This window comes from Schistocerca cancellata, chromosome 6 (assembly GCF_023864275.1).
Source record: "Schistocerca cancellata isolate TAMUIC-IGC-003103 chromosome 6, iqSchCanc2.1, whole genome shotgun sequence".
Classification (NCBI taxonomy): domain Eukaryota; kingdom Metazoa; phylum Arthropoda; class Insecta; order Orthoptera; family Acrididae; genus Schistocerca; species Schistocerca cancellata.
Genome location: NC_064631.1, coordinates 333,714,293 through 333,726,703, shown reverse-complemented (window position 1 = coordinate 333,726,703; position 12,411 = coordinate 333,714,293). Strand labels below are relative to the sequence as shown.

Here is a 12,411-nt window from a genome sequence, read left to right as displayed (position 1 = left end):
TGGTCAGTGTGGTTCATTGCTTTATCAGCAGTCAAAAGTTAACTTCTGTCAATGCCATAAACAACATTTTATGCCATTGTTCCATCTGTTACTGCTACTACCTACATTTCCAGCCTTTTTGTGGAGTAACAGTTTGGACGTGCGCGCGCGCGCCCACACACACACACACACACACACACACACACACACACACACACACACACACACACACACACATAGAAGGAAACATTCCACGAAGGAAAAATATATCTAAAAACAAAGATGATGTGACTTACCAAATGAAAGTGCTGGCAGGTCGACAGACACACAAACGAACACAAACATACACACAAAATTCAAGCTTTCGCAACAAACTGTTGCCTCATCAGGAAAGAGGGAAGGAGAGGGAAAGACGAAAGGATGTGGGTTTTAAGGGAGAGGGTAAGGAGTCATTCCAGTCCCGGGAGCGGAAAGACTTACCTTAGGGGGAAAAAAGGACGGGTACACACTCGCACACCCACACATATCCATCCACACATATACAGACACAAGCAGACATTTTTTAGAAGTGCAGAGGCAAAGATGTTGTTGAATGACAGGTGAGGTATGAGTGGCGGCAACTTGAAATTAGCGGAGATTGAGGCCTGGTGGATAACGGGAAGAGAGGATATATTGAAGAGCAAGTTCCCATCTCCGGAGTTCGGATAGGTTGGTATTAGTAGGAAGTATCCAGATAACCCGGACGGTGTAACACTGCGCCAAGATGTGCTGGTCGTGCACCAAGGCATGTTTAGCCACAGGGTGATCCTCATTACCAACAAACACTGTCTGCCTGTGTCCATTCATGCGAATGGACAGTTTGTTGCTGGTCATTCCCACATAGAATGCATCACAGTGTAGGCAGGTCAGTTGGTAGATCACGTGGGTGCTTTCACATGTGGCTCTGCCTTTGATTGTGTACACCTTCCGGGTTACAGGACTGGAGTAGGTGGTGGTGGGAGGGTGCATGGGACAGGTTTTACACCGGGGGCGGTTACAAGGGTAGGAGCCAGAGGGTAGGGGAGGTGGTTTGGGGATTTCATAGGGATGAACTAAGAGGTTACGAAGGTTAGGTGGACGGCGGAAAGACACTCTTGGTGGAGTGGGGAGGATTTCATGAAGGATGGATCTCATTTCAGGGCAGGATTTGAGGAAGTCGTATCCCTGCTGGAGAGCCACATTCAGAATCTGATCCAGTCCCGGAAAGTATCCTGTCACAAGTGGGGCACTTTTGTGGTTCTTCTGTGGGAGGTTCTGGGTTTGAGAGGACGAGGAAGTGGCTCTGGTTATTTGCTTCTGTACCAGGTCGGGAGGGTAGTTGCGGGATGCGAAAGCTGTTGTCAGGTTGTTGGTGTAATGCTTCAGGGATTCCGGGCTGGAGCAGATTCGTTTGCCACGAAGACCTAGGCTGTAGGGAAGGGACCGTTTGATGTGGAATGGGTGGCAGCTGTCGTAATGGAGGTACTGTTGCTTGTTGGTGGGTTTGATGTGGACGGATGTGTGAAGCTGGCCATTGGACAGGTGAAGGTCAACATCAAGGAAAGTGGCATGGGATTTGGAATAGGACCAGGTGAATCTGATGTGTCTGTATATGTGTGGATGGATATGTGTGGGTGTGCGAGTGTGTACCCGTCCTTTTTTCCCCCTAAGGTAAGTCTTTCCGCTCCCGGGACTGGAATGACTCCTTACCCTCTCCCTTAAAACCCACATCCTTTCGTCTTTCCCTCTCCTTCCCTCTTTCCTGATGAGGCAACAGTTTGTTGCGAAAGCTTGAATTTTGTGTGTATGTTTGTGTTCATTTGTGTGTCTGTCGACCTGCCAGCACTTTCATTTGGTAAGTCACATCATCTTTGTTTTTATATATATATATATATATATATATATATATATATATATATATATATATATATATATATATATATATATATATATATATATACACTCTTATAATAGAAGGAAACATTCCATGAAAGAAAAATATACCTAGGTGTATATATATATATATATATATATATATATATATATATATACACTCTGCTGCAGTACTTGGAATAAATATGAAAAATGACTAAAAGGGATAAATTGGTGGGGGGAAGGTTGATTTGGAATGCATCCTTTATGTATACTCAAATATTAATCCTAATCTTGGTTTGTTCAAAGTGGAAACTGTTTTGTTGAAAATATAGTAAACTTTCTCCAATATTTTTTTACTTGTTAATCAGTAAAGAACCTCAATTAAAAGTGACTAAAAAGATTGCAGTAGTACAGAACTTGTTATGTGTGATTTGATACTGTTCTGAATTTGGCTGTAGTGCATTGAGATAGTTTATTACTTACTAAAATTAAGTGTTGTATTTATCAGTTGTGATATTTAAGCATAACTCATAATTACTGTATCTGCTATATAATGTTTTTCTTACAGCTCGTCCATTTGCGCGCCTACCTGACAACACAATAGTAATAGAGGGTGAGAGTTTGACATTAGAATGCCAGACTGGTGGTGTCCCTACTCCAACAATTAAATGGAAAATAGGCAAGTGTAAAAAATACATCCTTTTCTAAAAAGGACAACACAAGTTTTAAAGATAAACATGTAGTGTGCTTCTCAAGTTTCTTGATTTCCTTAAAATTGTGTGTGTAAATATCTTTCATTTCAGGCAATGAAATTTTAAATGGAAGTACAGATCGTATCACTCTGAAAGCAAAAGGTGACATTGCTGATGCAATTCTGTACATAAAAGAAGTTACAATGGACGATAGAAATAATTACTATTGCATTGCTTCCAATATTGGAAATTATAATAATATGACGACGGCTGGGACAGCAAAATCAATGGTGCGCGTAAAAGGTTAGTTCTGTGTACAGTCACATTTGGAAAAAACGAATTTATCACCGTGTATGGGGATTACTAGTAGTAGTGCCTGCTTTGCCCTTGGTAATAGCTAATGTAATTGCCAGTAAATTAATCTTAGAGCCTGTAGTTCATACCTTTTACCAAAGGTACAATTAAATTTCTATTATACTTCTTTACAAGGTAGGTTTCCCAACACCTATAGGACAGTTACTTGCACAAAGATTTTTGCATTTCAAATATTACTGCCATCTGTCTGAGCCACTGAATCGAGCCTCAAAGCCTCATCTACTGGACTCAAAGCTTAAGTTTTTGCAGTAACTTCTTAGTTTCCACTTGGACATCATTGAAACTTTGACTTAGTGTGAAGAGTGCTTGTATGGCTGAGATAAGACATTGCACATAGAAACAGTATATTTACATAATTCTTGGAGTTATTTTAAATTTAGGTAATCAATAAGTTACTGCTTCATTGACAATATAGGAAAAGACAGATTGCTACTTGTCATAAACAAGACACATTAAGTTGCAGACACAGCTTTTGGCCACAGCCTTCATCAGTTAACACCCCCCCACCCCCCCCCCCCCCCCCCCCACACACACACACACATAATGGCAAACTCCAGCATCTTAGGCTGGAATGCCAGAGATGTTAGAAGTGGCAGTCATTTGTGGATGCCTCTATCTTTACTGATGAAGGCTGTGGCCGAAAGCTCTATTTAAGTGGTGTTGAAATGTGTCTTTCTGCAACTTAACGTGTCTTTACGGTAAGTAGCAGCCCTTATTCCTACAGTGTTAATATTTCTACCTGGAGCTTCCATTGTTATTACTTCACTGTTAAAACAGCCTGGTGAGCTTACTGTTAGTATGAATGCACTGTAGTTATTGTACAACAATTTAATTTCTAGTGGAATATTTGAAAAGTGGAAAGTGAATTGTCTCTTTAAAGTTCACTAACACACAAGGTTGTATTCCTCCTGCTATACTGTTAATAATTCTGCTGTGTATTTACTAAAGTTCTTCATACGTACAGAATTAAATTTCACAACCTCCAAAAATTTCTTGTGTAATTAAGTTTTAAGCCCAAAGAATAATTTTTTCATTACATAGGTCTTGATTTTTAAATATGGGATGTATCAAAAAGAATCATCAGTATTTAAAAAAAGTGACAAGTTATTTGAGATACATGTGTGAACAACGTACTGATGGAAAGAGCAAACCTCTAAGTTTTACATGGTTCTCATTAGGTAGCAGCCGTGTGCCCTCTTCAGTTCTAGTAAAAATGGTGTCAGGAAAACAGAAAGCATTTTGTGGTCTACATTTTGCACAGTGTGGGTCAGTAATAACTGTTCAGTGTGACTTTCGTACTAGGTAGGGTGTGGACCATACTACAGCACAAAGCATTAGATGATGGCCTGAAAAATTCCAAGAAACAGATTGTTTGTGTAAAGGCAAATTGCCGGCCAGTCCTCGCGTGCCTGACACACATAGATGTTGAAAGCAGCTGCCTTAGTTTCACACAGTCTGCAGAAAGCCGTTCGCTTTACAGCTCAAGATGCCCAATGTCTGTCTGACAGGTGTTGAGTTGAGGTTTACACATGAAACCATACAAAATTCAGCTAACGCAAGCTCTTCTTGAAGGTGACAAACAACAATGTGTGGAGTTCTGTAATTTTGTGTCATGGTGATGGATAACTGTTTCTTTCCACGCTTCTTGTTTAGTGAAGAGACAACATTCCATTTAAATAGAAAGGTAACAGTTGTAATGTGAAAATATGGGGTATGGAACAACCACGTGAATGTGTAAAACATGGGAGGGACTCTCCAAAATTTAATGGTTTTGTGCAATTTCATTGGAAAAGGTGTATGGGCCAGTTTTCTTTGCTGAGAACACTGCACACTGCATGAAGCACATATCTCAATATGCTTGAGAACTTCCTTTTCTCACAGTTGCAGACTGATTCGAAGGACTTCATTGGGGCACTGGCACACTAACGTCTGAAAGTGTGGGCATTTTTTAAATCAAAGAATTACTGTAAGATGCACTGGTGATAATTAGTTTCAGAAATATAGATGTGCCAAATCGGATGATTCTTTTTGATACACCCTGTGCATTAACAAGACTCTGGGAAGAGGTACAAACGGAGCTGCTGTAAGAAAATGTTATTCCAGGGATCATTTTGAGTTAGTGCATTTAATGCTGGATAAACTAGAGACAAGAACAGTAATACAATGTACAGAACAACTTAAATAACCAACAGAGCTTCCAAGTGGTGAAAATGAAAGTACTTGCTACAAGCTTGCAATGCTTTCGGAAACACAAGTGTGTGATGAAACTGATCCGAGCTAGTAGTTTTTGTCGATTTGTTCCACAGCTTCAATAAATTAGACGTGTCCTATTGTAACATGTGAAGCACCAGCAACAAATTATTTTTAGTTGTGCGCATGGTTTTGGTTGGACAGTTTCCCAGTACAACATTCTTAATAGCATGTGCTGCATGCACTGTCAGAATACATTATTTGTAAATAATATTCTTTGTTATGCAAAGGAAGATGCATGGTATGTAGTTATAGAACATCCAAAGGATGTCATTTCTACAAGCCTCACTAAGTTGGGATAGCATTTTCTTGTGCCTACCTCTTGAGTTTTAATAAGCTTAAAGTAATATCTGGGATGCACATACAGAAATTTATATGAAGCTGGAACACAATTCAAATTTAAAGTTGCAACAGTATTTCACAAGACAGGTGTTAGGGGAGACAAATCAACAAATCTCATAAGTAGGATGATTAATAGGTAGAAGAAAGGAAAAACTGAATAATGATATAGGATAGAGGTTAAAATGGAATAAGAAAATAGACGGAAGAATAAAAAAGGTAAAAGCAATTAAAACAGTAAAATTTTGGCACTGTGGGCAAAATAGATAGGGTGGTTGAGGTATTAAAATGAAAGGCAACAACAAAGACTTCTGTAAATTGTGAGCAGTGGCTGAGGTAGGAATCCAGCTTGAAAGGATAGATCCAGGGTGCCCTTCGGGAGCAACAGGCACCCATGAAGCTGTCCATTGTGTAATAGAGAAATTGAGAAAGGTACATTAAATATACATGGTGCTAGTCTGAGTGTAAATTGAGATGCTCGTACTACCACTTAGCAATGTAAAGAGTGGGTTATTTTATAATATCCATTAGGATTGACTTCATTACAACATCTCTATTGTGTAGTGCAGCAGGAGAGTACTCTTACCAAGTGCAGGTACTGTCTGGTATGAGACTAAGGTCCATGAAGTTAGATACTCTGTGCGCACATAGCCTTCTGGCCCCCCCCTCCCCCCAAGACAGCTCGCCACACTTCGGCGGGTTCGTGCTTGGCTACCACGGGGTACCGAACTCTGAAATTTTTTCCCCTTCCATACTGCATGTCTATCCTCTTGCTATTCTTTTTCCCCTCCTGTGGGAGGATGTCTGGGGTGTTATTAGGATGTTCTGCATTCTGTTGCTGACGTAAGAACAGTGTCACCTTTGTTTTTTGCTCCCTGTAACTTTTTCCCTTCTCTCGTGCCTCCACATCGACGTTTGAGTTCTTTGTCTTCTTCAGCTTAACTTCACATTACCTGCAGGTTTTGTGGTCTGTATGAACACTTCACGACCTTGGCTTCGTGAAGCGGCCAATGTTGACCTCGGCCTTCATTTTCTTCCTGAGGACACTACTCCAGCCTCGATCTATTGCCTTCAGTTTCATGACCTTCGCATGGAACTTCGTGATAGTACCTTTGTGTAAACTGATGGCTCTGACTGATTGTGGGGTCAGGTGTGCCTTAGTCATTGGCACCAGTGTCTTTAGATTTCAGCTACTGGCAAACTGCTCAGCATTTAGAGCAGAGCTCTTCGTCCTGTATTGTGCCACGGAGTACATCAGGCGACACAGCCTTTTCAATTGTGTCCTCATTCAGACGCACTCAGCACCATTCAGTCTTTGTCGCTGTACACTGCCCACCCCTTCGTGCAGCAGGTTCAGGAAAACAGTCACTTGCTCACTCTTGCTGGAGCCAGTGTGATGCTTCTGTAGGTTCCTGGTCATGTCGGTCTGCCAGGCAACAAGTTTGCAGTCTTCGTACCTCAGCCCACGATTTCCTATGTTTCCTCCGATCTCTGTGTTGCCGTCTCTCAGTAGGTGGTGGTGTCCCTTTTGTATCACCAACGGTCCTTGGCGGCTGGCTGCAGCGTTTACACTGCTGAGCTAGTCGCCATCTTTAGAGCCCTAGAGTATATCCGCTCCTGCTCAGGTGAGTCCTTCGTTATCTGTAGCGATTCCCTGAGCGGTTTACGAGCTCTCGACCAGTGTTTTCCTCGTTCTCGTCTGGTGATGGCTATCCATGAGTCCCTGCATACTCTTGCGCGTTGCGGCCGCTCTGTGGTCTTTGTGTGGACCCCCGGTCATGTCGGTATCCCGGGCAATGAACATGTTGACCGCCTGGCGAAAGAGGCCACGAATAAACCATCTCTGGATGTTGGCCTCCCAGAGGCTGATTTGCGGGCAGTCCTCCGCCGAAAAGTTTTTGCGCTTTGGGACACTGAATGGCGCGATCGGATTACACCCAATAAACTCCGTGCCATTAAGGAGACGACGACTGTGTGGCGGTCCTCCATGCGAGCCAACCGCAGGGACTCAGTCGTCCTTTGTCGGCTCCGCATTGGCCACTCCCGGCTAACACACAGTTATTTACTGCGCCAGGAGGACCCTCCTGTATGTCGCTGCGGGGCGGCTTTGACGGTGGCCCACATTCTGTTGGCCTGCCCCCTTTTAGCTGTGGTCAGGCAGACATTTGCGCTGCCTGATACGCTCCCTGCCGTTTTATCCGATGACCCTGTTATGGCTGCCTTAGTTTTACGTTTTATTCGGGCAGGGAGTTTTTATTCTTTCCTCTGAGTGTTTCTGTTTTATTTTATTTTTTGTTTTGATTCTGGCCTTTGGCCTATGATTTTACACTGATCTTTTAATGTGTTTCTAAGTGGTTGGCTTTTCCTTTTTTATTTCTATGGTCGGCCAACCACTGTCACACTCTGTGTGGTTTTAGTTCGTTTTGTCTTGTCCTTGTCTCCGTTTCTTTTGTTCTGTATCGTCTGTGTCTATTCTGTTCCTCGTTTTTATTCTCTGTGGATGTTCTTTGTCTTTGGAAAAAGGGACCGATGACCGTAGCAGTCTGGTCCCTTTCATCCCCCAAACCAACCAACCAATGGCCCTCCCTTCACGGGAATGAGGTCAGGATTATGAAGCCTCTCCCAACGGCTTGGATGACCACCATTTCGCCCTCCCGCCGAGAGGTGGTCATTTTAACTAGGCTGCATATTGGGCACTGCCTGTTTAGTCATCATCATTTGCTAAGTTATGCTTCCCCACTACTTCGTACACATTGTACCCAAGTTTTTACTGTCCACGACTTTCTTATGGAATGTCCATTTTTTAACAGTCCCACTCGGGTTTGCCGTATGAGTTATTGTCTGTTTTAGCAAATGACGCGCGGGCTGTCGACCACGTTTTACTTTTTATCCATGAAAGCAATTTAATTTTTAGTTTCGGACCTTTGTATCAGTATATGGTGTTGTTTTTAGCCGTTTTTCCACATGCCTGTTTTTAGCTGTCTCCTGACATATAATTGTTTTTTTCAACTCCTCTGTCTTAATGTTCTGTAGTTTAAACTTGTCTATGTGTGATCTTTTTTCTTTTCTTTTTTCTTTGTGCTCTACAGCAAAACAAGGCCAAAACCAAACCAAGCGTGTCACATAAATGCTAGAGGTAAATGTAATATTATATTTTTGTGAAATGGCATTTTAAAAATACACATGATACCAAGAAAGGGGAGAAGAGCTTCCTAAAAGAGCAGTTGTTAAGTCAGATTTTTGTTGAAAGCTGTAAAATCTGAGAGTCTTATTAGATAGTATAGGATAAGGAGGTTATGTGAAATTGACTGGTTCAGTCATTCAGTTATTAGTAATGCTTGTGACATACTAATCATGTATGAAAGAATTTGATGCATAGTATATAAAAATGAACTGGTAGATTGCAGATTTCTCGACTTGTGCCAGAGGGTGATTGTGTTTCGGGTTCTGCTGAATAGGTCAGGTGTCCACTATACGCAGGAGGTGGCTACACGGGTAGCAGGGGCTATGTGGCGTGGACTTGGCAGTTTTTTAGGTTAGAGGGTATCAGGAAAACACAAGAAGGGCTTGAGTCACAAAGGGCGCAGGCTGAACACAGGAAGAACACTGATGCCGGAACCATTGGCGTAATAGTTGTGAATTGTCATAGCTGTGTTGGGAAAGTACCAGAGCCCAAGCGCTAATAGAAAGCACTGATGCTCAAATCGTTATAGGCACTGAAAGCAGGCTAAAGCCGGATATAACCTCAGCCAAAATTTTTGCGAAGAACCTAACAGTGTTCCAAAAGGATAGGCTAAACACGGTTGGCGGTGGCGTGTTTGTTGTTGTCAGAAGTAGTTTATCTTGTCACGAAATTGTAGTAGATACTTCCTGTGAGTTAGTATGGGCAGAGGTCATTGTTGGCAACATGAATAAAATAATTGGATCCTTTTACCGACCTCCCAATTCAGATGATAGTTGCTGAAAAGTTCAAAGAAAACTTGAGTTTGATTTCAAACATGTACTCATCTTGTACTATAATAGTTGACTTTTTTACCCTTGATATGTTGGTAAAAATACATGTTTAATTCCGGGGGTAGGCATAAAACATCATCTGAATTTGTGCTAAACGCATTCTGTGAAAATTATGTCGAGCAGTTAGTTTATGAGCCCATACATATAGTAAAAGATTTTGAAAACACACTTGACCTCTTAGCAACAAATAATCCTGAGTTAATAACGAGTGTCAAAACTGATTCAGGGATTAGTGAACACAGAGTTGTAGCGAGATTGAATACTGTAATCCCCAAATTGTCCAAAAATAAGCGAGAAATATACCTATTTAAAAAAGCAGATAAAAATTCACTTCACGCCTTCCTAAGAGACAATCTCCACTCATTCCAAATTAATAAGTGTAGACCAGATGTGGCTTAAATTCAAAGAAATAGTATTGGCAGAAATTGAGAGATTTATACCAAATACCAGAGCTGACACTCTTTGGTAGACAGAATGGGTTAGAACACTGTTGCAGAAACGATGAAACAAACATACCAAATTTAAACACATGCAAAATCCCCAAGACGGGCGATATTTTACAGAAACTCGAAATTTAGCATGGACTTACAAGGTGAAATGCCTATAACAGTTTCCACAATGAAATTTTGTCTCGAAACGTGGCAGAAAATCCAAAGAAAAGTGATTCTGGTCATATGTGAAGTATGTTAGCAGCAAGAAACTATCAATGCCTTTACAAAACAAGACGAAGTAAATATTCTAGAATTCAAATCGAGAACAGCTGCCAACATGAGTAACATAGAAGTAAATATCCTCTCAGTAGTGAAGCAACTTAAATCACTTAATAAAAGCAAGGCTTCTGTTCGACTGTATACCAATTAGGTGCCTTTCGGAGTATGTTGATGCATTAGCTCCATCCTTAACAATCAAATACACCTGTTCACTCGACGAAAGATCCATACCCAAAGACGGGAAAGTTGCACACAGGTCACACCAATATTCAAGGAAGGTAGTAGGAGTAATCCACTAAATTACAGGCCCATATCGTTAATGTTGATATGCAGCAGGATTTTAGAACATATATTGTGTTTGAACATTATGAATTACCTTGAAGGAAACGGTCTATTGACACTCAGCCAACATGGATTTAGAAAACATCGTTCCTGTGAAACACAACTAGCTCTTTATTCACATGAAGTGCTGAGTGCTACTGCCAAAGGATTTCAGATCGATTCTGTATTCCTGGATTTCCAGAAGGCTTTTGACACTGTACCACACAAGCGACTCACAGTAAAAATGGCGTGCTTATGGAATATCGTCTGTTATGTGAGTGGATTTGCGATTTCCTGTTAGAGGGGTCACAATTCATAGTAATTGATGGAAAGTCATAGAGTAAAACAGAAGTGATTTTTGTCGTTCCCCAAGGTGGTGTTACAGGCCCTTTGCTGTTCCTTATCTATTAAATGAGTTTGGAGACAATCTGAGCAGCCTTCTCCGGTTGTTTGCAGATGATGCTGTTGTTCATCGACTAATAAACTCATCAAAAGATCAAAACAAACTGAAAAACGATTTAGAAAAGATATCTGAATGGTGCAAAAGTGGCAGTTGATCCTAAATAATGAAGTGTGGTCACCCACGTTAGTGCTAAAAGGAAGTAGTTAAACTTCGGTCACATGATAAATCGGTCTAATCTAAAAGCTGTAAGTTCAACTAAATTCCTAGGTATTACAATTACGAAAAACTTAAATTGGAAGGAATGCAGAAAATGTTGTGGGAAGGCGAACCAAAGACTGCGTTTTATTGGCAGGACACTTAGAAAATGTAACAGACCTACTAAGGAGACTGCCTACACTACACTTGTCCATCCTTTTAGAATGCTGCTGCACTGTGTGGAATCCTTACCAGATAGGACTGACGGAGTACATCGAAAAAGTTAAAAGAAAGGCAGCACATTTTGTATTATCGCAAAACATGGGAGAGTGTCACAGAAATGATACAGAATTTGGGCTGAGAATCATTAAAAGAAAGGCGTTTCTCCTTGCGACGGAATCTTCTCACGAAACTTCAGTCACCAACTTTCTCCTCTGAATGATAAAATATTTTGTTGACACCAGCCTACATAGGAAGGAACAATCACAATAATAAAATAAGGGAAATCGGAGCTTGTACGGAAAGATATAGGTCAGGGGCGGGCAGGAATCCTGCACGTGTGCGGTGCACTTGCACGTGTGCGGTAAACAGGTGTTCTGCGTGCACACAGGGGCAAGTTGGCCACCCGCTTCTCTCCCCTCCCCACCATACCGTCTCTCTGCTTCTTCCACTGTAATGCATTTTGTTTCCTGGTCTGTTTTATTAAATGAAGGAATAAGGTTAGTACGAGTGCTTGAAAGAAATCACGGTGTGAAAGAGTACCTATTAACTAAGATACGTTGTATTTAATGATCACAGGTGGAGTTTACAATACGTTTAATGTCTTGAACAAAATTTCTGTATACAGAGGAACACAAACAGTTACGTAAATTTTCATTACTGATATTTGCTCTTAACCGAGACTTATTAATTTTCATAACAGAAAAAAAATCTCTCTCAAACGTATGTTGAGCCAAACAATTATCTTCGCGGCTTCACGATGGAGACGAGGAAACTCTTGCTGCGGAAAGTTGTGATAAAAATCTGTTACACATCGTGCCAAAAGGAACTTGTCTCTCATACGATAATTACGCTGTATTATCTACAGGGTAGATCTATTAATTCCATTTGCAAACTGGGATGAATATCATCTACAGAAACAGCAAATTGTCTCGAACTATTCAGTACCTTGGGATATGTATGATATATCCCCAAATCGCTTGAGAATTTCCTCTTTTATTGCACTACATACGGGAACATA

General features: G+C 41.1%; 1 protein-coding gene across 3 annotated transcripts in view; it reads left to right on the top strand.

The window, feature by feature from the left end:
• LOC126088564 (basigin) overlaps positions 1–12,411 on the top strand; it is a 72,654-nt gene that overhangs the window by 44,246 nt on the left and 15,997 nt on the right. For all 3 annotated transcript variants that reach the window (XM_049906754.1, XM_049906752.1, XM_049906755.1), the window contains 2 exons: positions 2,441–2,551; positions 2,676–2,867. In XM_049906754.1, the coding sequence (XP_049762711.1) occupies positions 2,441–2,551; positions 2,676–2,867 (303 nt within the window). The remainder of the gene's footprint in view (positions 1–2,440; positions 2,552–2,675; positions 2,868–12,411) is intronic.